The 25,189-nt window shown below is 36.9% G+C and overlaps 1 protein-coding gene across 1 annotated transcript in view; it reads right to left on the bottom strand.

Annotated features, from left to right (window-relative positions):
• The window catches only part of LOC126196528 (estradiol 17-beta-dehydrogenase 2-like), a 115,100-nt gene that overhangs the window by 20,318 nt on the left and 69,593 nt on the right, over positions 1 to 25,189 (bottom strand). The window contains exon 5 of the mRNA XM_049934572.1: positions 17,963 to 18,055. Coding sequence (XP_049790529.1) covers positions 17,963 to 18,055 — 93 coding nt within the window. The remainder of the gene's footprint in view (positions 1 to 17,962; positions 18,056 to 25,189) is intronic.

Below are 25,189 nucleotides of genomic sequence, written 5' to 3'. Positions count from 1 at the left end.
CACATTCCATTAATAATATTTTTGAATGATCTCCACTCGAAATTCGTTATAAATGATTTTTACAACAATATTTAGAATTATTTTTCCACATACACAAGGAATACGATTATTGTTGTATTTTTTTACCTGATATTCATTTACACATTGTCTACACATCATTCTGGAACCATCATTTGTGTATTTCTGTGAAGTAATTTTATCAGTTGAGTTTTCAGTATTACGATATTTACAAAATTTGGATTTGACACAAGACAACTCTGCTGGTTGTTGAACCTGCTCTATTTATATGGAAAAAATTTATTAGATTTGTGAAAAGTAAAATCTTATAAGATTAATCTATTCTCCTACATCATAATGATTATTACTGTAAGCTTAATCAAGAATTAATAAATCATCATCAATGTGTTTTGTAATAGACTTTTCGTTAATTCTTTTAATTACATTAGACATTTAATTTGTTTTTTATGCATTCATGTTTACACTCTTTATGAAAATATGATTACAGCTTGTTTTTTTAATTGTTGATTTTCATTAGTTAAGCGTATAGGACATTCATGTGTTTTAGATTGTTCTATCAGTATTTCATAAGATTTAATAAATTTTCCTAAGAGTGATTCTGATAGATTGTGATTTCTTCAAACTATTTTCCAATGTACTTTTTCTTTTAAATCTATTAAAAATGTTCAGATATCGTTTTTTCATCTGATATTCACACCACAATTTAATTTACCTTGAAATTCTCTCATGAAATCTTCAGACAATACTTGTTTATACGAAAAATAATCCCAACTTACTATGTCTTGACATTCCTTATAAAATATTCTGTTAACATTTGATAATTCAGTATATATATCCAATCAAATTTACCTTGAAATTCTCTCTCAAAGTTTTCAGATAATTTGTTAAGCTTTGGTATTAGATGTTTTCATTCAGATTCACAGTATAGATTTAACTATCTCATATAATCAACAACAATTTCATCACATGTTTCATTTGTTAAATACAAGTCAATAACTGTTTAAAATATAATATTTTACACATAACATGAATCATCTCAATATGTTGTTGTTGTTTAGTTTTTAATTCATTCACTTCAATGCACTGCCAAGAACTCATAAATGATTGTTAATATTATTAATCAATTCTTCATCAATATAATGGTTACTAATAAGATCAAGAAGTTATTGTATTCTCATTTTAGAAGAATGTCTAAGTCCTAATTACTTTGCTCTAACTTTCAGTTTGCTGAATTTAAGACTATTTACTGTTTATTAGAAATAATTTTTATTAGATTTGTAAAGAAATGAAATTTTTTCAGAAAGCTTTCAGATACCTGAAAATTTAACCATGTAATAAATCTACAAGACAAATATTTGAGTTTACATTTTTGTATTAAAAATATTATCAGTAAATGGCAGCACCGAAAAGTATCATCAAATATGCTTTCATGTGATAATCATGTGTAAACTATATTTGCTGAAAATAATAATCTATGGTCCAAAGTGAAGGATATTGCTAAGGTAATTGCCAAAAAAAAGAAAGATGCAGTTTTTAATAATGTGAATGTTAAAGGTAAGAAAAATTATAGTTAGTTGAAAACTATCTAAAGTATTGTTAAGTATGTGCATCCTCATACTGTATCAGTAACAAAATTGGTTTAACTAGGTTGTCACAGAGACATAGAACAGTTATTTCTAAAAGAGAAACAGAAAACTTCATTAATGATTTTGATTTCACAATAAATTTAATGTCATGGTCAATGGAAAAATAATTTATCGGAATTATAATTAACTGTTTCAAGATTGAAAAATCTGAAACACAATTTTCTGTTGCAAAGTACTGGATTTTCAGAATACAGACCTGCAGATGAATAAGATGAAAATGATAATCAAAATAAAAATACAACAGAAGGAATTAAAAGGCAGCAATTTATAAAAGAGCAACAGAATTGTAGATTAATTCGATTTAATCTTACTTAGGAAAAGTTTAATATTTATGACGTTATCAGTAGAATACACAAAAATATCTTAAAATCCCGGGTTCGATTCCCGGCGGGGTCAGGAATTTTCTCTGCCTCGTGATGGCTGCGTGTTGTGTGCTGTCCTTAGGTTAGTTAGGTTTAAGTAGTTCTAAGTTCTAGGGGACTGATGAGCATAGATGTTGAGTCCCATAGTGCTCAGAGCCATATCTTAATATGAGTGAGAATAATAAAATAAAATGTAAACAAAAATTCTAATAAAATATTTTCTCTTAAATGGAGTCGACTCTAGATCTAATCAACAAGAAGCTTATAGATAGTAATAAGCACGTGTTAATGATTAGTGATAAAAAGAATAATCCATGGTTTGTCCAAATCAAGTTGCAGAATTTTAGGATGTGAATAAACAGAAAATCAATTAAAGTCAATTTTTTGAAAAAATATTATAAGACATGAAAATTTCGGTAGGATTGAACCGATCCTATCTAAATATGTAGAAAATTCAACAAAATTTATCAGTGAAGTTGGTCTATATTCTTTAGTTATGAGATTAAAATGCGTTTCGCAGAAAATTTTCAAGATTGGGAATGCAAAGAAGTTTTACCATCTAAGAGAAACCATGGAAAATATAAAATGGAAGACAGAATAACTCAGTTAGAAAATTTAAATAAAATCAAAGATAAAAGGATGGATAGTTTGAGAGAACTTCATGATGAATTTGAAATAATAAACTAAAGGAACAAAGAAACAAATACATTATTACTTCATGTTGCACCTCAAACAGTTAACAAAAATTTAAGGTCGACTTTCGTTCTTTTGAAATTATTTGACGATGATTGTGAACGCACTATATTATTAGAACTCAGAGAGCAAATTTACAGGAATAGTTAAACAGAATCGAAGATAGGCATACAAATTGTGAAGAAATGTGAGGACTTAATTACAGTCTTACTTCAGTAGCTTTATATCAAAAAATGAAGGGAACTTGGCACAATTATTTTTACGTTTTGAATGATTATACTCAAGAACAATTGATTAATGATTTAATAAATCTAGGCATGGAAAATTAAATTTATATATTCTACACAGAATTTCAGCAAATGGCGTCTCCTTCTCTAGACATTAAAAGATATTAAAAACCAGAGGTGTGGAGCAGCACCTCTGTAAAGAAATGAGGTTTTATTATTTTAACGAAGAATCGAATTATTGACATGAAAATTTTAAACTTTTATTCATTATGCTATTTCAGGTTGTGGGAAGTTGCACCCTGAAAAAACAGAACCAATTTCATTTGATGTTTTCTGTATGGAAATCCATATAGGATGAACTTTTAGGTAGCTAAATTTTTTAAATATATTTTATAATATATATTTTCAATGGTCAATTATTTGACCCCTGAAACAAATCACACCGAATAATTTATGTGAAAAAGGCAGCAGTCGAATAATATGACCACTGAAATAAGAATGAGAAATGTATTAATTTTATTGAAATAATTAATAAGCTAATAAAGGTTATTTTTAATAAATGACAGCTATTCCAAATACATCTAAGCCGATGTCGCTAGTTGAGAAACAACTATGAAGAATATTTTTTAATTTATACAGGATAAGAACACGATTGTTTATAACAACAAAGAAGTAGGTATCATAATTGATAAAGGGAATAATTTATGGTTTAAAGGTAAACATGTTGCAGAAATTTTAGAATGTAAGAATCCCCAAGAAGCAGTTCACGAGCATACTAGAGAAAAACATCGTAAGGTATACAATGCCCTAAAGGAGAGCAAATTTCTCACCTTACTTCTCCATACTATTTTTATTAATGAATCATATTTATGTTCATTAATAATAAAATCTAACATGAAGCAAACTGAAGACTTCCAAAACTGGGTAACTGAAGGAGGCTTACCTTCAATTAAAAAAAATGGCCAATATAAACTACAATCAACAATTGACAATTTACAAGAATAAAGTGAAGATTTACAAAGTGATAAAGAAATAGCTATGTGTGTTCTGAAGTGAGGAAGAGAAGACATTCAAAATCTAAGAGAACACATTAATGAGAAAGATGAAATAATTAGAGTAATAAAACCACCTGTAGTTACACCAGATCAAGATATTTACTTGAGACATATGTTTGTTATTTAAGAATCACTAAATGATGAATATGATTATTATGCCACTAGAATACAAAAAAGAATTTAACAATGACAATTTTTTGAATTTGTACATAAACATCCAAATTGTGAAGAAATGTAACAACTTGTGTACAATCCCTACTCAATAAGTTTATACGAAGGAATGACTGAAAATTTGAGGATTGTCTGTCATCTGAACTATCTTTTAATATGGATGAATATACACAAGACCAGTTAAAGGTATACTTAGTCTGCATCAGTCTTAATGAATGTAAGTCTGTTTTTTAAGACGTTCATAAACAATACAAATAAATAATTCACATTTTCATCAGTTAATTAATTAATGAATATATAGATTATATATTTATTGTCATTTGGTTAACACAAAGAAAGGAGAACTGACAGTGCAATTTTTTTCGTTGGTACTGTTTGGTACATTTATGTATATATAAACTTAAATGTGATATCTTTAAATTTAGTTACTTGAAGATGGTGCAATTACTAAGAACAAAGTTATTTGAACATGCAATACAATATTTCTCAGTAAAAGTATTTTTCTAATTACTTGTTTCATAGTTAAATTTAAGTCTGGTAAGGTCACAAAACCCATCATTTAATTCTATCAACTCAAATTTAAAATCTTCAAATGATTCTTAAATTAAAGGAACTTTTATTTGAATATCAAAACATACTCTATCTTCTTTAATAGAACAGTTAGCAGAATGAATACTATAATCAATATGAAACTGATTTACAGTTTCAATAAAGGCTTCCATTTAAATATAAAAATGATCTATTTTTGATAACGATATGCAATCATTTGTTTTTCAACTTCTCTATTTTCTTCAGTAGCTTTCAAAACATTATCACCTAACCCCATAATTCCTTGTTTTATTTGTTCAATTGCAACAATAACTGCTTGTCCTTTTTTTGTATTTTTCATATTCAGTTCGAAGCTGGTTTTTCCAAAGTTTGAATTGTTCATCCAATCCTTCAGTTATCTTTCTATTCCATTTAGCTTTTTTAACAACTTCTGAGTTGTACTTTGTAAACATTTATTACAGATGAAAAAACATTACTCAAACATTTTAAAATATTTATGTTTAATGTTTATGTTTAACGTTTATGTTATTATGAAATTCTGTATTTAATTTCTGAACTTACCTTCATTTGACATCTTCAACTTTTTTAGTCCTGTCTTCCTCAGTTGCGTGTAATATTACGGTATACTGATAATTTTTGTTTATGGACTGTCTCACAGCAACTAAATAAAACACAATTTTAGTGCCATATATCACATCTAAGCCAGCCAGCTACCAAGAGGAACAAATTCCAACAATTAGGAATATATAAACTTGTCTGTCAAAGTTGTGATGCAGTATACATAGGCATGACATGCAGGAATTTTGAAACAAGATACAAAGAACATATCAGATGTTGGAAATATGAAACAAACCAATCCACATTTGCAGAGCATTTAAAACACCATCACCATCATCCTACAAACATGGAACAAGAAATGAAAATAATGAGAATAAGCAACCATGACAAACATCTTATACAAACACAAGAAAACTTCCACATCCAAGAAGCCATTGCAGAAAACAAATGTGTGATAAATGAATAAACACACATTCACACAGGCTCCCTGCTACACTCAATAAAGGAAACGATAACATAAAACAAAAAAACTCTTCCCCACACCATCTGGACACACACACACACACACACAAAAACACACACACACACACACACACACACACACACACACACACACACAGAAACACACACAAATGCATACACAGATCACAGATACTTCAATAACTACACTCGAAAGTTTGACAGACGGCAACAGAAACCAAAACATTGCATTGAAACAAGCGTTCAGTTCAGAGTGCTGTGGAATGTGAGAAAAAACCGCAAATTGGCAGTCATAAGAAGAAGAACAACACCAAAAATGCAACAGGTGCGTAATATGTAAGAAATTGTCCACGCAACCTATAAGTACAGTTCAAAATATTACTACTTATTAGGAAATACCAACCACCAGAACTGTTTATAAGCTATAGGCACAGTGACAAAAAATGTAAATTAAATAGCTAACATACAGGGTGTTACAAAAAGGTACGGCCAAACTTTCAGGAAACATTCCTCACACACAATGAAAGAAAATATGTTATGTGGACATGTGTCTGGAAACGCTTACTTTCCATGTTAGAGCTCATTTTATTACTTCTCTTCAAATCACATTAATCATGGAATGGAAACACACAGCAACAGAACGTACCAGCGTGACTTCAAACACTTCGTTACAGGAAATGTTCAAAATGTCCTCTGTCAGCGAGGATACATGCATTCACCCTCCGTCGCATGGAATCCCTGATGCGCTGATGCAGCCCTGGAGAATGGCGTATTGTATCACAGCCATCCACAATACGAGCACGAAGAGTCTCTACATTTGGTACCGGGGTTGCGTAGACAAGAGCTTTCAAATGCCCCTATAAATGAAAGTCAAGAGGGTTGAGGTCAGGAGAGCGTGGAGGCCATGGAATTGGTCTGCCTCTACCAATCCATCGGTCACCGAATCTTTTGTTGAGAAACGTATGAACACTTCGACTGAAATGTGCAGGAGCTCCATCGTGCATGAACCACATGTTGTGTCATACTTGTAAAGGCACATGTTCTAGCAGCAGAGGTAGAGTATCCCGTATGAAATCATGATAACGTGCTCCATTGAGCGTAGGTGGAAGAACATGGGGCCCAATCAAGACATCACCAAAAATGCCTGCCCAAACGTTCACAGAAAATCTGTGTTGATGACGTGATTGCACAATTGCGTGCAGATTCTCGTCAGCCCACACATGTGGCGGTGAATCGAGGAAGTACAGTACATACTGACGAAACTAAAATGAGCTCTAACATGGAAATTAAGCGTTTCCGGACACATGTCCACATAACACCCTTTCTTTATTTGTGTGTGAGGAATGTTTCCTGAAAGTTTGGCAGTACCTTTTTGTAACACCCTGTATGTACATATTCCAGGCCACTGATGATGCCTTGCAGAAAATAAAGGCGAAACGCGTATGGCACTAAAATTGTGTTGCTGTCAGATGGTCCATAAGTAAAAATTATCAATATACCGTAATATTACCTTAATTTGGTTTCTAGTTATGTATATAAAAAAACCAAATTGATCATTGCATCATTTACTACAAATTTTTAAAAATGAATAACTTTAAAGCACCACCAATGAACTCATGATAAATATGATTTAAATTTGTTTCATCTTGTTTGAAAATAATTAAAATTTAAGAATACCTGTAAATAATTTTTTATGATTTTTGAATAAGTTTCTATTCTTTCATGTCTTACTCTAGTAAAATATTCTCTACCTATAACTTGGGTTTCAAGAATGAAGTCGTCAATTAGTACTACTGTATTATCTAGACATCACTCTAATGGAATAATTTCTTCATTATTTTCAATAAAAGCAGTAATTTTTTTGTTGTATTTATCTTAAATTATTTCACTTTTTTATAATGTCCTCATATTTTGGTTGATCTAAACTTTTTGAATAAACATACAAATTATTAATTTTATTCCAATTCAGCCAGCCTAGTGCTAGAATATAATTGTCAATTAATAATGTAGTTTTTCCAAAACCACTTGGTACTATGATTGCACATGGAATCGAATTTGGCAAAAGTTTACCATGTTTATTTTCTGATTTCTTTTCTGGAATTCTTATTTTCAGTTCCCAATCTGTGTGACTGCTAAAACAGTCTTGACTAAGTCTCATTTATTTAAAGTCATCTATTCTTAAAAAAATAATAACTGTAAAATGATTTACTAGTTGGTTCTTATTAAACTTTTTAACACCAAATATTATATCAAAAAGTGATTAAAATTACTGTGATAGAGACATAAAAAGTTTATCAAAAGTTAAATTTTATTCTGATGTAGAAGCAATAGAAATCCCTGTTGGTCAATATTGTTTGAAAAACTTAGAAAACATTATTCAATCGAAAAAGGTAAATATTCGTATTATTTTAAATAGAGTTGTAACTGAAAGTGATGTTAAATTGTTTTGGGATAAAGAAGATCACATTGGTCAATTTTTAGGATTTAAAAATCAAATTTTGAAGCCAATAAAAAACTGTTGATAAAGATGTTTCTAAACCTATTCCATTCCAATTAATTATTATAAATTTTAGTTTGGCTGATGGAATGTTTGTTAAACACACTGGTCATTTTTATAGAGAAACTAATATTATTGTTTCATTTAAACCTAATGATGAATTTGGAAGACCAATAATTTATGAACCACATTATCCTGTAGATATACCTGTTGATTCTATTCAAGATTTAGAAATTTCTGTAGCTGATGAAATTAATAACGTGATTGACTTTAATGGTCCTTATGTAACAGTTTTTTAAAAAACGTCTTAATGAATTTTATCCTTAAAACAGCAGAACAAAATCGATAGTTCTCAGTTTTACACATACGCTGTGAATGAGAAATGAAAAAATAATTTCAGTGCACCTAACAGAGGAAAATGAAGTACTTTATCCATTATCAATGTTTGGTGGTGTTTTTAAACATTAAAAAGAAACTATGCAGGAAGGAGAATTAACAGCAGCTTTTACTAGGTCTTCTAGTTCTGGAGATGCAGTTCTTAGATGGTCTGAATATAATGATGCAGGAATTGAATTTAAGATACACTTCCTAAGGATGGAAAAATTGTAATAAAGTCGATGACCAACCTGGGTACCAATTATTAAATATGAACCAATATATGAGTTAGAACAAGGGGAAAATATTCTGAAAACTCGAAAAGTTCTGATATCGTTTTATGAACTATATGCTGCGGAAGTTGCAGGTTTGAGTGGTAAGAAAAATTTTGAAATAGATATCATGAGTTACTATAACTCAGTGGATTCTAAAATACCATATTTCTTGTTTGCTACATTTCAAACAAATCGTAAAAATAATGTTATTTGACTCTTCATTATTTGACCATGTTAATCCACAGAATATATACATGAAAAATGGAAGAAACGAAATTTTCCCATTGGAAATGTGGAATATTAATCATCCAAATAAGTACTGAAAATTTTTAGCTATATAAATGAATAAAAAAATAGGAAAAGTTAAAGAAATCTATACAGCATTTTCGCATTTCATTTTGAAGTATTTACAGAAAGAAAGAGAAAATAAAAACTTAAATATCTTATGTCACTTTGAAAATGATCTCCAATCCTCATATATCTAAGTAGCTCTTTTTATGCAGATGGACCGCTAGTTTACAACTTGTAATTATATGGCAGCATGTGGCCTCTAGATAAAGATATTGCAACAGTTTTTGTCAGTGCAAGGAAGGTCGTGTGATGTGTGAGTTTATATAAACATTTTCTCGCACTGTTTGCGGAAGAACATTCTCTCGTGCCGAACTAAGCAATCCATAACTTCATTCAGAGATGGCGGTGATGTACAATCCATATAAAATAATAGGGAAACATATTTCACTTTAAACACAAATGAATTTTTTAAAAGTTTTCAGTATTCATACTAACTTTTACATGTAATTCATATTTCAACTCCTCAAATAAAATATTAAAATGTGAAGAAAATAATTTCTTTATTTCGAAATAAACTGATGAAAGTAGTGCTTTTAGAAAGTACTTTGTCATATAACAACTATATATACAATCTTAGAGGTTCTTTACAGTTTCAAAACTCTAAGCTCTGTATGTAGACTGAAGGATTTTGGCCCTTACCTGACAAAATCATCGAAACGAATAAACAAAGCAGTTCTCTTAATTCAGAACTTAGTCTTCATGTAGCACTGTGCACATAGGTCCAGAGGAGCCTAAAAAAGGATGATGTGGTGGTTGTTTTGTGGTTTTTGGGAATGACTTTTTATTTTTACTATTAATTTTTAACAATCTTTAAATGGACAATACGAAACAGATGAAGCAATGTGGTTGTACGTAGCCTGTTCATAGACTGGCAATGCTATAGTCTGTGTTAATATCACTGAGAGCACTCTGCACCCTCGGCATGAGATTCTGTGTTTGCACAGTCAACCTGTTAGCATGTGGGTAGAGAAGTGTATGTACATGTTTTTTTCGTGGAGTCTCTGTGTTGGTAGGACAACAATGTAAAGTGAGATGAAATTTCTTATACGAAAATATGCAAGGAATGATATGAGAATGGAGGTATAATTGATAATGTTTGGGTAGTGGAATTATTGACAACTATATAACTGGGTGCCACATGAATAAGGTAAAATTTTCTAAATACATTGTTTGCTATTCGACAAAATCTTTCTTTTGCTAACTATATGCCTCCTAGTAGCTAGAGTCTACAATAATAAGAATCTTTTTATTTAGCTGGCTGTTGCTGCTACTTGCTGCAATTGCTGTAGTTCTTGTTATGAAGAGTTTTGTGAGGTAAGTGACTTATGAAAAACAATGGGGTTTCCACCAGTGGGATTCGTGATTGAAATGAGTTTAGGCAATTAACAGAGTTGGAGATACTATCATATTTCTTTAATTTGGATTTATATTACCGTTAAGATTTCTTGCACTTCAGGGCTATTCATTTGTGTTAATTATTGGAAGTCATGATGTCAATGTATAGCAATCAGAATGTGTTGGGGTTGTATATTGTGGGTAATAAGTGAATAGGTTAATTTTGAGTTGTCTTTGTCAGGGAAAATTCTGTTGGTAGAGTGCTTAGTAAAAAAAATAATTAAAGAGTTAGTTTCATGGTGAGTGCCTAGAGAAAAAAAATATTAATGAATTTTATAAAGAGAATCATCGAAAAGGTGGTTATTGTTGGATTTGTAAGGAATGTAAAAAATATTACCTGGAAACTAAAGTTACTTGTGAATGAAGTAGAACTGCAAACAAGCCTTCTCATAAAAAACATTTACAATCTCAATTCATAAAAATCTTATGACTGCTCAAGAAGAAAGAATTTGGAAAATATTGGACAAGGAATAGATATCTTACCTTACCATAATTCATATTATTTATTTTCTTACATTCACCTTCTATAAAAATATTAAATTTTATTTTGTTACACACTTTTTATAAAGAATATTAAATTTTATTCCCTTATGCATGAAAAAACAATTACTTTGAAAACTGGTGAATGTGATATGAAAGAATATTCATTTTTTAAATTCTTCTAAGTAATTTAAATGAAATTAAGTGAATTAGCACTGAAAAAGTGGATTATATTAGCTAGATTTGGTAGGTTCTGGGTATGTTTTCATCTGCTAGTGAAGGAACAAGTGAATCAAGTGAGTGAGCTAGGAAGTGGAAAGTGAACCAGGACATACTAAATACACTCCTGGAAATGGAAAAAAGAACACATTGACACCGGTGTGTCAGACCCACCATACTTGCTCCGGACACTGCGAGAGGGCTGTACAAGCAATGATCACACGCACGGCACAGCGGACACACCAGGAACCGCGGTGTTGGCCGTCGAATGGCGCTAGCTGCGCAGCATTTGTGCACCGCCGCCGTCAGTGTCAGCCAGTTTGCCGTGGCATACGGAGCTCCATCGCAGTCTTTAACACTGGTAGCATGCCGCGACAGCGTGGACGTGAACCGTATGTGCAGTTGACGGACTTTGAGCGAGGGCGTATAGTGGGCATGCGGGAGGCCGGGTGGACGTACCGCCGAATTGCTCAACACTTGGGGCGTGAGGTCTCCGCAGTACATCGATGTTGTCGCCAGTGGTCGGCGGAAGGTGCACGTGCCCGTCGACCTGGGACCGGACCGCAGCGATGCACGGATGCACGCCAAGACCGTAGGATCCTACGCAGTGCCGTAGGGGACCGCACCGCCACTTCCCAGCAAATTAGGGACACTGTTGCTCCTGGGGTATCGGCGAGGACCATTCGCAACCGTCTCCATGAAGCTGGGCTACGGTCCCGCACACCGTTAGGCCGTCTTCCGCTCACGCCCCAACATCGTGCAGCCCGCCTCCAGTGGTGTCGCGACAGGCGTGAATGGAGGGACGATTGGAGACGTGTCGTCTTCAGCGATGAGAGTCGCTTCTGCCTTGGTGCCAATGATGGTCGTATGCGTGTTTGGCGCCGTGCAGGTGAGCGCCACAATCAGGACTGCATACGACCGAGGCACACAGGGCCAACACCCGGCATCATGGTGTGGGGAGCGATCTCCTACACTGGCCGTACACCACTGGTGATCGTCGAGGGGACACTGAATAGTGCACGGTACATCCAAACCGTCATCGAACCCATCGTTCTACCATTCCTAGACCGGCAAGGGAACTTGCTGTTCCAACAGGACAATGCACGTCCGCATGTATCCCGTGCCACCCAACGTGCTCTAGAAGGTGTAAGTCAACTACCCTGGCCAGCAAGATCTCCGGATCTGTCCCCCATTGAGCATGTTTGGGACTGGATGAAGCATCGTCTCACGCGGTCTGCACGTCCAGCACGAACGCTGGTCCAACTGAGGCGCCAGGTGGAAATGGCATGGCAAGCCGTTCCACAGGACTACATCCAGCATCTCTACGATCGTCTCCATGGGAGAATAACAGCCTGCGTTGCTGCGAAAGGTGGATATACACTGTACTAGTGCCGACATTGTGCATGCTCTGTTGCCTGTGTCTATGTGCCTGTGGTTCTGTCAGTGTGATCATGTGATGTATCTGACCCCAGGAATGTGTCAATAAAGTTTCCCCTTCCTGGGACAATGAATTCACGGTGTTCTTATTTCAATTTCCAGGAGTGTATAACTACTGTTGATACTTCAAATTCATTTGTTTCCGTCTATTTGGGTTAAAGCCATAGTGTGTATGGATCTTTCATTTCTGCTGTTTCGTTTTAATTCATTTTTGTATGGAGAGTTATGAATGTGAATTACATTAGATGAATTTTATTGTCATGCAAAATCATGAAACTGCTACCAGAAACCTATATTGTTTCTCCATGATATGTTTCAAAACGTTTACCTTCGTTTTCTGATACATATTGTTGGCAGTTACTGGATTAGATGAGATGTGTTATAATTTCTCTGAATCCTTAGGAAGTGAGAGCAGATGATGAGTAATTTGAGCCTAATTATAGCAATAATTATAACCAGTTGCATATTACAATCATTAAGTATGTTCATCCTGTGAACAAATTTTTCAAGCCTGAGCAGGTTCAGAGTTGATGATGGTAATGTGAACTGAATGATGAAAATTTGCAGAAGCTTTAACATTAAACTGATAGAACACCACTGTTGCTATAAAGTCAAATACCTTTTTATGCAGAATGTCATAGATTTATATATGACATTCTGCATAAAAAGGCATTTAACTTTAACTATATAAATCTGAGTGTGGATGACAAACAAAAAATTCTCAGAGATGTGCAAAAGATAATGTGAAACTATTTCTCTAAAATTTACAGTGTAATAGCTCTATAAACAAATAGACATAATGAATTATCTGCACATATAGCTTATTAACGTTATTGATAATAAATACAGAATTAAAAAAAGTTACATTGCTGATGAGTAGAGTAATAATGTAAAAGTACTGTCCAGGTAGAGCAGTATCGTTTCAAATTTTGTCTGAAATATCATGTATGAAGTAGGGCCCATTGTCAGTATTCAATTACAGGTGAGACGAAGGCGATGGCATGCTACCTCTTACAGGACTATTCATATTCAAGTACTGCAGTGCTTAAATAACCTTCTGGTTGAATACAGGTTCACGATTTTACTTTAGCCTTATGAAAGATTTTAAAGCAACAAATTCTATCACAGAGTTCTTAAAAATACAGTGTAGTATTTAATACAAAGATCTGTTCTTGTTAAATAAACCCTGAAGCACAAGATTTCTGAAGGGAACAAGAAGGCTAGCAGCCTGAAACATCATACATTGCATTCCAACAAAATAACAGTGCACATAATACAAAATAGGGCAAATTAAATTACAATGAAAAAGCTTAAGAAGATTTTAAATGTTTCAACAATAAAGAATTAATATTTACATACATTACGTATTTTTGTAAAAGAAGACAGATGTAATATGATTGTAATCATGTAGTAAAGAGTCTACATCAACAAATCCAGGTTTTTAAACTAACATCAATGTGATGGAACGTGTTACACTCCACAGCAATGAAAACAACCGAACTTCTCAGTAGAACAACTTTCTATTGACAGATAGTGAACCAAAACAAGGTGTTGTTAATAAATATGTATACCTCCAGAATAAGATCATCCCATAGAATTCATTAACTGTGACAAAATTACTAGAAAACGTCACAATATAATTGAGGAAGGTGCACATTCCAGACTGACTTTCTACAAATTTTTGAAGAGGTAATTAACTGCTTTAAAACAGGTATTCCTCCATCCCTTGTTGGTGAACTTTACACAACGAGAAACCGGAAGGATGTAATCAAAGTAAGACAGAAGAATGTACTCAGGCATAGAAAGTTGAGAATCCCTGGGACTTGTCCACTTACCAGGACAATTTAGTTACTTTTACAGAAATACAAGTCACTGAGGAATGAAATAGATAAGAAGTGCAGGGAAGCTAAGGCGAAATGGCTGCATAAAAAATGTGAAGAAATAGAAAAAGAAATGACTGTGGGAAGGACTGTCTCAGTATTATACGAAAGTCAAAACAACCTTTGGTGAGATTAATAACAAAGTTGTGACATTAAGAGTGCAATGGAGTTCGAGGAGAGGACGGTTAGGTGGAAAGAGTACATTGAAGGCCTATAGGTGTGGGACGATTTGTCTGATGTGTTAGAAGAAGAAACAGGAGTCGATTTAGAAGAGGTATGGGATACAATATTAGAGTCAGAATTTAAAAGAGCTTTCGAGGAGTTAAGATCAAATAAGGCAGAAGGGATCGATAACATTCCATCAGAATTTCTAAAATCATTGGGAGAAATGGCAACAAGACGATTATTCACGTTGGGGTGTAGAATGTGTGTGTCTGGCGACATACGATCCGACTTTCGCAAAAATATCAGCCACAGAATTCCGAAGACTGTAAGAGGTGACAAATACGAGAATTATCACACAATCAGCTTAGCAGTTCATTCATACAAGATGCTGGCAAGAATAATATACAGAAGAATGGAAAGGAAAGCTGAGGATATGTTAGATGACGATCAATTTGGCTTTAGGAAAGGTAAAGGCACCAGAACGGGAATCATCACGTTGCGGTTGATAATGGAAGCAAGGCTAAAGAAAATAAAGACAAAGTATTCATAGGATTTTTCGACCTGGAAAAAGCATTCGACAATGTAAAATGTTGCAAGATGTTCGAAATTTTGAAATAAGTAGGGGTAGGCTGTAGGGATGAAACGGGTAATATACAGTATGTACAAGAGCCAAGAGGGAATAGTAAGAGTGGACGACCAAGGACGAAGTGCTCGGATTAAAAATGGTGTAAGACAGGGATCTAGGCTTTCGTACATACTGTTCAATCAGTACATCGAAGAAGCAATGATGGAAATAAAGGAAAGATTGTTGAGTGGGATTAAAATTCAGGGTGAGAGGGTATCAATGATACGATTCCCTTATGGTATTGCTAGTCTGAGTGAAAGTGAAGGATAATTACATGATCTGCTGAATGGAATGAACAGTGTAATGAGTACAGAATATGGACTGAGAGTAAATCGAAGAAAGACGAAGGTAATGAGAAGTAGCAGAAGTGAGAGTAGCGAGAAACTTAATATCAGAAGTAGATGAAGTTAAAGAATTCTACTACCAAGGCAGCAAAATAACCAACGACGGACGGAGCAAGGAGGACATCAAAAGCAGACTAAAAATGGTAAAAAACTTATTCCTGGCCAAGAGAAGTCGACTAGTATCAAACATAGGCCTTAATTTGATGAAAAAATTTCTCAAATGTTGGTTTGGAGCACGGCATTGTATGGTAGTGAAACACGGACTGTGGGAAAACCAGAACAGAAGAGAATCTAATCGTTTGAGATGCGGTGGTACAGACGAATGCTGAAAATTAGGTGGACTGATAAGGTAGGAAATGAGGAGGTTCTGCGCAGAATCGGAGAGGAAAAGAACACAGAGACTAAAATACATCCAGCAAATAATTGAAGACATAGGTTGCAAGTGCTACTCTGAGATGAAGAGGTTGGCACAGGAGAGGAATTCGTGGCGGGCCATATCAAACCTTGACAAGTGACATCACGGAGAGGTGACTTAGTTGCAGCAGAGGAATCGTTTCAGAATACATCTTTCAATCTGCAACGAGTGTGTGCAGTTTCGAAACTTCCTGGCAGATTAAAACCGTGTGCCGCATGCAGACTCTGCTGGCTGCTTGTAAGCCACTTTATTTTCTTTCAGGAGTGCTAGTCCAGGATAAAATCCTGGAAAGCTCTGTGAAGTTCGGTACGGGAGATATGCTGTCAGAGGTAAAGCATTATGCTGTGGTCGAGAGTTGCGCCTGAATAGCTCAGTCGGAACAGACGAAGTTCCCGGTATGATTCAGGGCCCGGCAAACAGTTTTAACCCGCCTGCAAGTTTCAAAACATTCACCCATTAACGTTCGTTGAACGCTATGGTGACCAGCGTGTCTTTATCTTTTATTAGCATTCAGAAATCGTGTCGTCGTCTTTCTCTTTAGCCTTAAATACATTATCGCAAAACAACTCTGATTTTCTTCTTCTAACGAAGAAAATTCGGAGAAAGCTTTGGCGGTAAATTAATGTTGTATAGGTGCGAATTGCTAGATATTATCAGCTTGAAAATATTTTTCGAAACGTCTAATAAGCTGTGACATACGGTATTTAAAACAAATTTTATGTTGTGAACAAGTCAATTTCATTGGAGATTTCAAGTGAAGAGAAGTATCGTTATCATCCGGAATAATTTTTTTCTATAGCTGTACTTTTTTCTGAAACATGTAACGTTATCATTTAATTTTAATATGCGCACGTTGTATCTTTGCAAGTAGAGATTCAACGTACTTAAATTTTAAGAATTTGATGTACGTATTCTAGTGTAACAAAAAAATCTGATTTAATGAAGTAGCATATCCGCGATTTTTTTTTCCGAAAAGAGTGAAATTTTTCTACACTCATATTCGTTACTACTTCGATCAGAGCTGAATGTCACGTGTCTTTCAATGGATTGCGAGCACAGGTCACTGGATTTTCATTCGCCCTCTCAGTTCAGTTACAGTAAGTACCCAGTTTTGGAATACTTCTGTGGCACCTCCGCAAGAAAGTCGTTGCACACGATCTTCGAACTGCTGGACTAGATAATATTTGACATTTTATCGCGTATTCAAAATCGATGGCTAGGTAAAGAACCACAATGAAAGAATAAGCAAAAAAATATTGGATAAAAGTTTTTATTAAATACAGCGTTTGAAGATTTAGAACCCGGACACATAGACCAAAGTGATTAGATATGCACTGTCCTAGAACTCGCAAAATATCGCTTCCTAAAAGCATTGGTCTGCAAGACACCATTTACCCGCATTGCAAAGTGTGAATAACTCTCCACAACTAAGGCCAAGAACCCTCATCTTCTCCGGTATACATACACGCGACCCTACTCTGTTCCCACAGCCATACAAAAATGGAGCATTACAGAACCACCATATTGTTTCGTTAATACTCGACGGAATCAACTAATATGATGTCAAACCATTACATTTCTCACGACAGATGATTAGACGTGAGTCATGAAGCACCCGTCCCTGATTCGAAAGGCACTTAATGTAGATGGTGATTCTAAACAAATGTTTCTGTAGGGATTATGTGTTTTTCTTTACTTCCTCTCGAAATGATTATTGGAAATGGAGATTTTCCTTATGTACAAACCTGTACATTCTGCCCGACGCAGGCTATCACCATCTCGTCGATGACCTCTGAGATGTTTTTCTTGGCGAGCCACTTGGATGCTCTAAGCATTACCTGGTAAGGCAGAGAAGGAATTAGTCTTGAGATTAAAAAAGAAATAAACTGAAATATGAGCAACTGTAAAAAGTTAAGTTAATCATAATACATTTTATCGAAGTATGGCACAAGTGCCGTTAGCATTTTTGAATATTTAAGCTCGTGTGTAGGACCTGAGCTCGAACCCTGAATCCTTGCATTGCACTACTGCGTGCACCATCCGTGCACATTCACACGTTCCGACTGTGGTCAAGTCAAATTGTCCGCTGTGTCTTTTCTCCCAGACGCGACAGTTCAGCAACTTAGCAGGAGAGCTCTATAGATTTTGAAACGAAAGATGGGAAACACAAGCCAAGTTACAACTTTGATGGCGTCTGTGAGGCGTGTACGATTTGCATAATTTGTAACTACATGCAAAATAGGGGATCAGGCCTTGAGTCCCGACCAACACCCAATTTAAACTTCCCGTAAAATTAGTAGTCATGTGGCATTAAGGGCTGCCTAATGAGAAAGGTGTTTTTTATTCTTATTCCTGTAATAGGCTGCTTTTCCCTCGCCCAGTGTGAGTGTTGTGTCTCACGTGTAGGCGGCCATGATGAGTACGTGGGGATTCTATTTAAGTGCTAGTGTTGTTGACGATCAAAAAGAGGAGAAAAGCTGGAAACCGGTGCCGGTACATAGCCTATAGATCGCGAGCAGCTCCTTGGGGGCCGCAGAGCGTAACGCCTGCACTGGATGGACGACTCATACTCTACAGTACTAATGCTCTCACTCCATGAGACGCTGCGGAGAGGCGCAGGGAGTGGACATGAAATCCGATTGTGTGTAACTTATAGTCCGTAATAAGTAAAAGTAATATCAGGTTGACGAACTTGTCAACAATATAAACACAGCTAAACTAGATGCCAATTTTGTTCAGTTTATGAAACGAATAAATTGGGTGAGTTTCAAAACACAAGAAGTCTCAAGCGGGAATGCAAACTCAGTGGCACAGATAACATTGCATCAGGAATGCCAGATCAGCGAGTTTTAACGGTCGCTAAAGGAGGCGAAGCATCAATAGGAGTTATGAGAAGATCAGTATCTGGCTTTTGAAACGACACCAGCAGCCAATGTCAATGGAAAAGCAGAGTCAAGTAAATCATTGACAGGGTCGGGGCAGGCGTTCAGATCTCCCAATGAACTGCAGGAGAAACGTCACCTGATGACTCATCATCGAGGAAGCGCAGAAGTAAGACATGGGACGTTGGCTATTGAAATTCCCGTGCGGTCATCCACATTTAGGTTTTTCGTTGTTTCCCTAAATCGCATAATGCAAATGTCGGGATGGTTCCTTTGAAAAGGCACTGCCAGTTTCCTTCCTGTTCTTCCCCAGTATCGCCAAGCAGAGGGAACATAGTTACTGACAGAACGCATCATCATAGACGTGATTTTTCACCAGCGCAAAGAGCCAACGGAGAGATGCGTGTGTGTTAAAATGGAAAATGACTAGGAAACCACAAATTCGAGTATTCCATCGGAGAACTTTGAAATAAATTATACTGAACGTGGTCCATAATTCGTGATGTGACCGCGAAGTGCAAACGTTTGGAAAAGATGACACTAGATCTACGTCTGCATGATTACTCTGCAGTTCACAATTAAGAGTGTGGCAGAGGGTTCATCGTACCATCTTCAAGCTATTTTCTGTCGTTCCACTTTCGAACAGCGCGCGGAAAAAACGAACACTTAATTTTTTCCGTGTGGGTTCTGATTTCTCTCATTTTATTATGATGATTATTTCTCCATATGTAGATGGACGCCAACATAATATAATCACACTCTGACGAGAAAGCAGTGACTGAAATTTGATGAGAAGATCTTCCATCACGAAAAAGTCTTTGTTTTAATGATTGCCACCCCATTTCACATATCATACCGTAGCCCCCTCTCGCCTATTTCGCGATAGTACAAAATGAACTGTCCTTCTTTGAATTTTTTCGATGTCCTCCGTCAATACTACCTGATTTGGATCCCATATTGCACAACAATAGTCCAGAAGATAGCGAACAAGCATACTGTAAGTAGTCTATTTAGCAGATCCCCCCCACATACATCTCGCGTATTGACCACGAGGAAAAAATTCGAGAAATTAGAGCCAACACAGAGGCTTGCCGACAATCATTCTTCTCACGCACTATTCGTGAGTGGAACAGGGCTGGGGAGATCAGACCGTGGTAACGAAAGTACCCCCCGCCACACACCATTAGGTGGCTTGCGGAATATGATGTAGATGTAGAAAATGGTTCTGGAAAATCGCCGAATCACTAACAGAGAGGTTGTTGATGATGTCAGCATATTATTTTGGATTATTTGGGAATGAAATGTGTAGGAGCAAAGTTTGTATTTAAATAGTTGAATTTTGACTAAAAACGACGTCGCGTGGACATCGCTCAGTAATTGCTGAATGATCAAGAACTTCTAAAGAAGGTTATAACAGGTGGCGAAACATAAGTATATGGGTATGACGCCGAAACCAAGGTCCAGTCGTTCCAATGGAATCTTCTCACTTTTTTTTTTTTTTTACTTACAGTGGGTTAGTTCATCATGGTTCAAATGGTTCAAATGGCTCTGAGCACTATGGAACTTAACTGCTGAGGTCACACAGTCCCCTAGGACTTGGAACTACCTAAACCTAACTGACCTAAGGACATCACACACATACATGCCCAAGGCAGGATTCGAACCTGCGACCGTAGCGGTCGCGCGGTTCCAGACTGTAGCGCCTAGAACCGCTCGGCCACTCCGGCCGTCAGATCATTATGAGTTCTTGCTTTATGGTCGTACGGTCAGTAAGGAATACTACCTGGAAGTTATGCGCTGTTTGCGTGAAGCAGTCCGAAGAAACCGAACACAATTGTGGCAAAACCGTTTGTGGAAATTGCATCGCGATTGTGCTTCCGCTCACACCTCAGAGCTTGTTCGTGATTTTTTGGCAAAAAATAGAATTGTTATGTTGCCTCAATAGCCGTTTTCGCCGGACACGGTCTCCAGTGACTTCTTTCTATTCCAGAGGTGGAAGAAAATCATGAAATGACGTCATTTTGCCACCGTTTCAGATAAAAACGAAATCGCTGAGGGAATTGAACGTCGTAACGAAAAGTGGTTTCCAGAAGTGCTTCAAAGACTAGAAAATGCGCTGCACAGTTGTATTACATCTGAGGGAACAAAGTTAATGTTCATGAATAAATAAAGACTCATGAAATAGGAAAGTTCCCGTTATTTTTTGATCACACGTCGGACACTTTAGTGTGTTACAGTGACAGGAAATGCGCTTTATTTGGTGTGATGCTGTTACTCCTATAGCAGAATCGAACTATCAGAAACTTTATGCTGACGCGATTATGAGAAAAACAGCATTTCTAATCGGGCGTTTTTTTAAAATTTACATTGTATTATTATAATAAACGTGTTATAATAAGTATTAGATTCGGAGTGTAAGCTTAGAAATCACCACGACTTTAGCAATAAAAACAATGATAGCTACAGCAGAAACTTGCACACTTTGCAGTATCTTGAGGCTTTCCTAAGAGTCGTCAGGCGCATTTTCTCTGGCATTCCGGCACATATCTGCAATTTGATCTCTGCATTGTGTAGCTAGAGTCAGCCCAAACGATTGCTGCACGTCACTTCTTCCACGCAACGTCCAATATTATAAGAAAGCGTCGGTTTGTTTCCAATTACATATAAAATTGTTTTTAAATCGGAATTTTGTTTTCCCACTCGATAGAGCGCTCCCAAATTAATTTATCCCGATATTCGCTTTATGGATGTACATTAACAGGAACAGTAAAACACCAAGAATGTTCGACTGCTGCCCTGGCCAGCACATTCTCCAGATCTCTCACCATTTGAAAACGTCTGGATAATGGTGGCCGAGCAACTGGCTCGTCACAATACGCCAATCACTACTCTTGATGAACTGTGGCATCATGTTGAAGCAGCATGGGCAGCTGTAACTGTACACGCCATCCAAGCTCTGTTTGACTCAATGCCCAGGCGTCAAGGCCGTTATTACGGCCAGAGGTGGTTGCTCTGGGTACTGATTTCTCAGGATCTATGTACCCAAATTGCGTGAAAATGTAATCACATGTCAGTTCTACTATAATATATTTGTCCAATGAATACCCGTTTATCATATGCATTTCTTCTTGGTGTAGCAATTTTAATGGCTAGCAGTGTAGCCTGTCAAAGGATAAAATCTCCAACGATGTTATCAGCTCTGAAACGAACAATCTGCAACATGACTGAAAACAATCGGCGCTCCCTTTCCAAACGATACTGGATAGGACGAATTTGATAAACGCAGAGAACCTGCGGAACAAAAGAAGAAAAGCGTACTGTGCAGAGGGGATAGATTGTCCATTTTCGGAAGAGGAGGAGAGAAAAATAAATCCTGAAGCTAAAAAATTTCCCTGATGGCACCCCTGCTGAAGTCCTACAAGCTTTTATGTGCACATAACTTTATATTTATATCAACTTTACAAGGCGTGTTTATTGCAGGGAAGAATACTAGATACATGGGAGAAGACAAATGTGATCGTCTTGAGAAAAGGTGAGGACAGTGAGCCCCCTAACTCCAATGTTCTGCAATCCTATTTGCCTTCTCGATACCTTGGAGAATGTTCTGGAGAAACTGTTACGCAATACACTACAGGGCAAAAGAGATGTTTATGGAATGAATTCGCAACAGTATGGTTTCAGATGTGGGAAGCTAACAGAAGACGCTGTAAATAAAGCGATAAGACTTGTGAAAAACGATCTGCATAAATATGGTGGACATCGCCGGTGCGTTCGATCACTTATGGAGGCCAATGATTTTTGACAGGGGACTTGAACTGTCCACGAGCGTTATACAAATGTTTAAAGAACTTCTTTGAAAACAGAGAACCGACACTGTCGTGCCCACGAGAGACCCTAACAAAAGCGACTCTGTTTTCTGGGATCTGTTACTCGAACCGGTATTAGGAAAGCTGCAGGATAGTAAAGAGGTCGTAGAATTAATGGCGTATGCTGACGACCTGAGGGTCCTTGTGAAGAGAAGCTTCAGAAGCAATCTGGGAGGTGGATGGGCAACAATTACGTCAGTGATGGCAGGGAGTCAAATTGTCTGTTGTGCATCAAAAGATCACGTAAATGCTGCTAAAAGGGGTTCTCGAAAGATCCCCTATCATGAAATTAAGCGACAGGTCCATAACATAATGAACAAAATTATTAGTCGCGCCAGTTACGATTAAAAGTTGCCAATGCAAACAATACGAGCGTATCATAACGCCTTTTTAACTGTGATCTTGGGGTTCTATGAGAGTGCTTGGGTCTACGGGCTCGTTACACTACCACGGATAATTATCAGGGTGTGACGTAGGATACTTCTTCGGCTGACGGGAACTTTCGGCACTGTGTCAGTTGAGATGTTGCAAGTAATATTTTGAATATGTCCATTCGATCTGCAGATACGGAAAAAAGCGGTGCTGTATTGACTGAAGAAAGAACAGTATCATGAAGTGCTGAATTCAATAGGAATACGAGCCACAAGCAAGCAGAAAATTCTAAATCAGATCCTCAACCTATGGGAGAACCGATTGTATGATGCCCGAACAGCGAGGCGCACTTGTGATTTCCTACCACATATATAACAGAGACTGGGTATAACGCACCTGAAGCCCTCAAGGAGTCTGACTCACTTCTTTATTGTTAATGGATCCTACACCGTCTGCTGGCATCAAATTGGTCTGATAGACATCCGGGTGTACCTGTTGCGAAGAAGGCACGACAGAACATACGAGGTGGGGATGTCCCCTGCATGCCGATGTTGCTGATACTGATCGGCAGCAACTGAATCGGCACGGAAGACCCTCCTATGTCAAGGAAATACAGCGTTGCGAGAATGAAGGCATATCTTGAACGAAACTGGCGACGCTATTTCAAGAAAGGCTTGGGTAGTGCGTCACCTCATCGATCAACCCCCGTCTACTGCCCTACGAGAGGCTGCGGCAGTAGAGCGAGAAGCTACGCGACAAGGGCAGCTAAGGTCAACAGTTGCGCCAGATGAACTGCCAACACCGTGTGCACCCAAGGAACCAGAACCGGGGTGACGTGGATCGCCTTGCGGCTGCTCTCATTACCAGCAACAACGATGCTCCCTTGGAACAGAGGAATCATACCCTGCAATCAGGGACACATCAAACAATGGAAGAGGCACATGGAACCAAAACGCCCTCTACAGCGCCCAAGGAACTGGCAGGGCGTGCCGGTGGACTGGGGAGCGATGGATTGTGGAATGTGTCAGATTTATTATGATAGTAGTAGGTGTTGCTTTTACTCATAGTAGAAGTAGTTCCCTTTTTCTAAATTAATGCACGCATCCGAGTTCCTGACAAGAAGAATACACAATAGAATGGAAAAAAATTGATGATGTGTTAGAAGACGATCAGTTTGGCTTTAGGAATGGTAAAGGTAACATAGAGGCAGTTCTGATGCTGGGTTTAATAATGGAAACAAGACAAGAAAATTCAAGACACTTTCATAGGATGTGTCTTTCGGTGAAAGTGTTCGACAATGTCAGTTGGTGCAAGATGCTCGAAATTATGGGAAAAATAGGGGTGAACTGTAGAGAAAGACGGGTAATGTATAATACACTACTGGCCATTAAAATTGCTACACCAAGAAGAAATGCAGATGGTAAACGGGTATTCATTGGACAAATATATTATACTACAACTGACACGTGATTACATTTTCACGCAATTTGGGTGCATAGATCCTGAGAAATCAGTACCCAGAACAACCACATCTGGCCGTAATAGCGGCCTTGATGCGCCTGGGCATTGAGTCAGAGCTTAGATGGCGTGTACAGGTACAGCTGCACATGCAGCTTCAATCATCAAGAGTAGTGACTGGCGTATTGCGACGAGCCAGTTGCTCGGCTACCATTGACCAGACGTTTTCAATTGGTGAGAGATCTGGAGAATGTGCTGGCCAGGGCAGCATTCGAACATTTTCTCTATCCAGAAAGGCCCGTACAGGACCTGCAACATGCGGTCGTGTATTATCCTGCTGAAATTTAGGGTTTCGCAGGGATCGAATGAAGGGTAGAGCCACGGGTTGTAACAC

This window comes from Schistocerca nitens, chromosome 1 (genome assembly GCF_023898315.1).
Source record: "Schistocerca nitens isolate TAMUIC-IGC-003100 chromosome 1, iqSchNite1.1, whole genome shotgun sequence".
Lineage (NCBI taxonomy): Eukaryota > Metazoa > Arthropoda > Insecta > Orthoptera > Acrididae > Schistocerca > Schistocerca nitens.
This window is presented reverse-complemented; position numbering and strand designations above follow the sequence as displayed.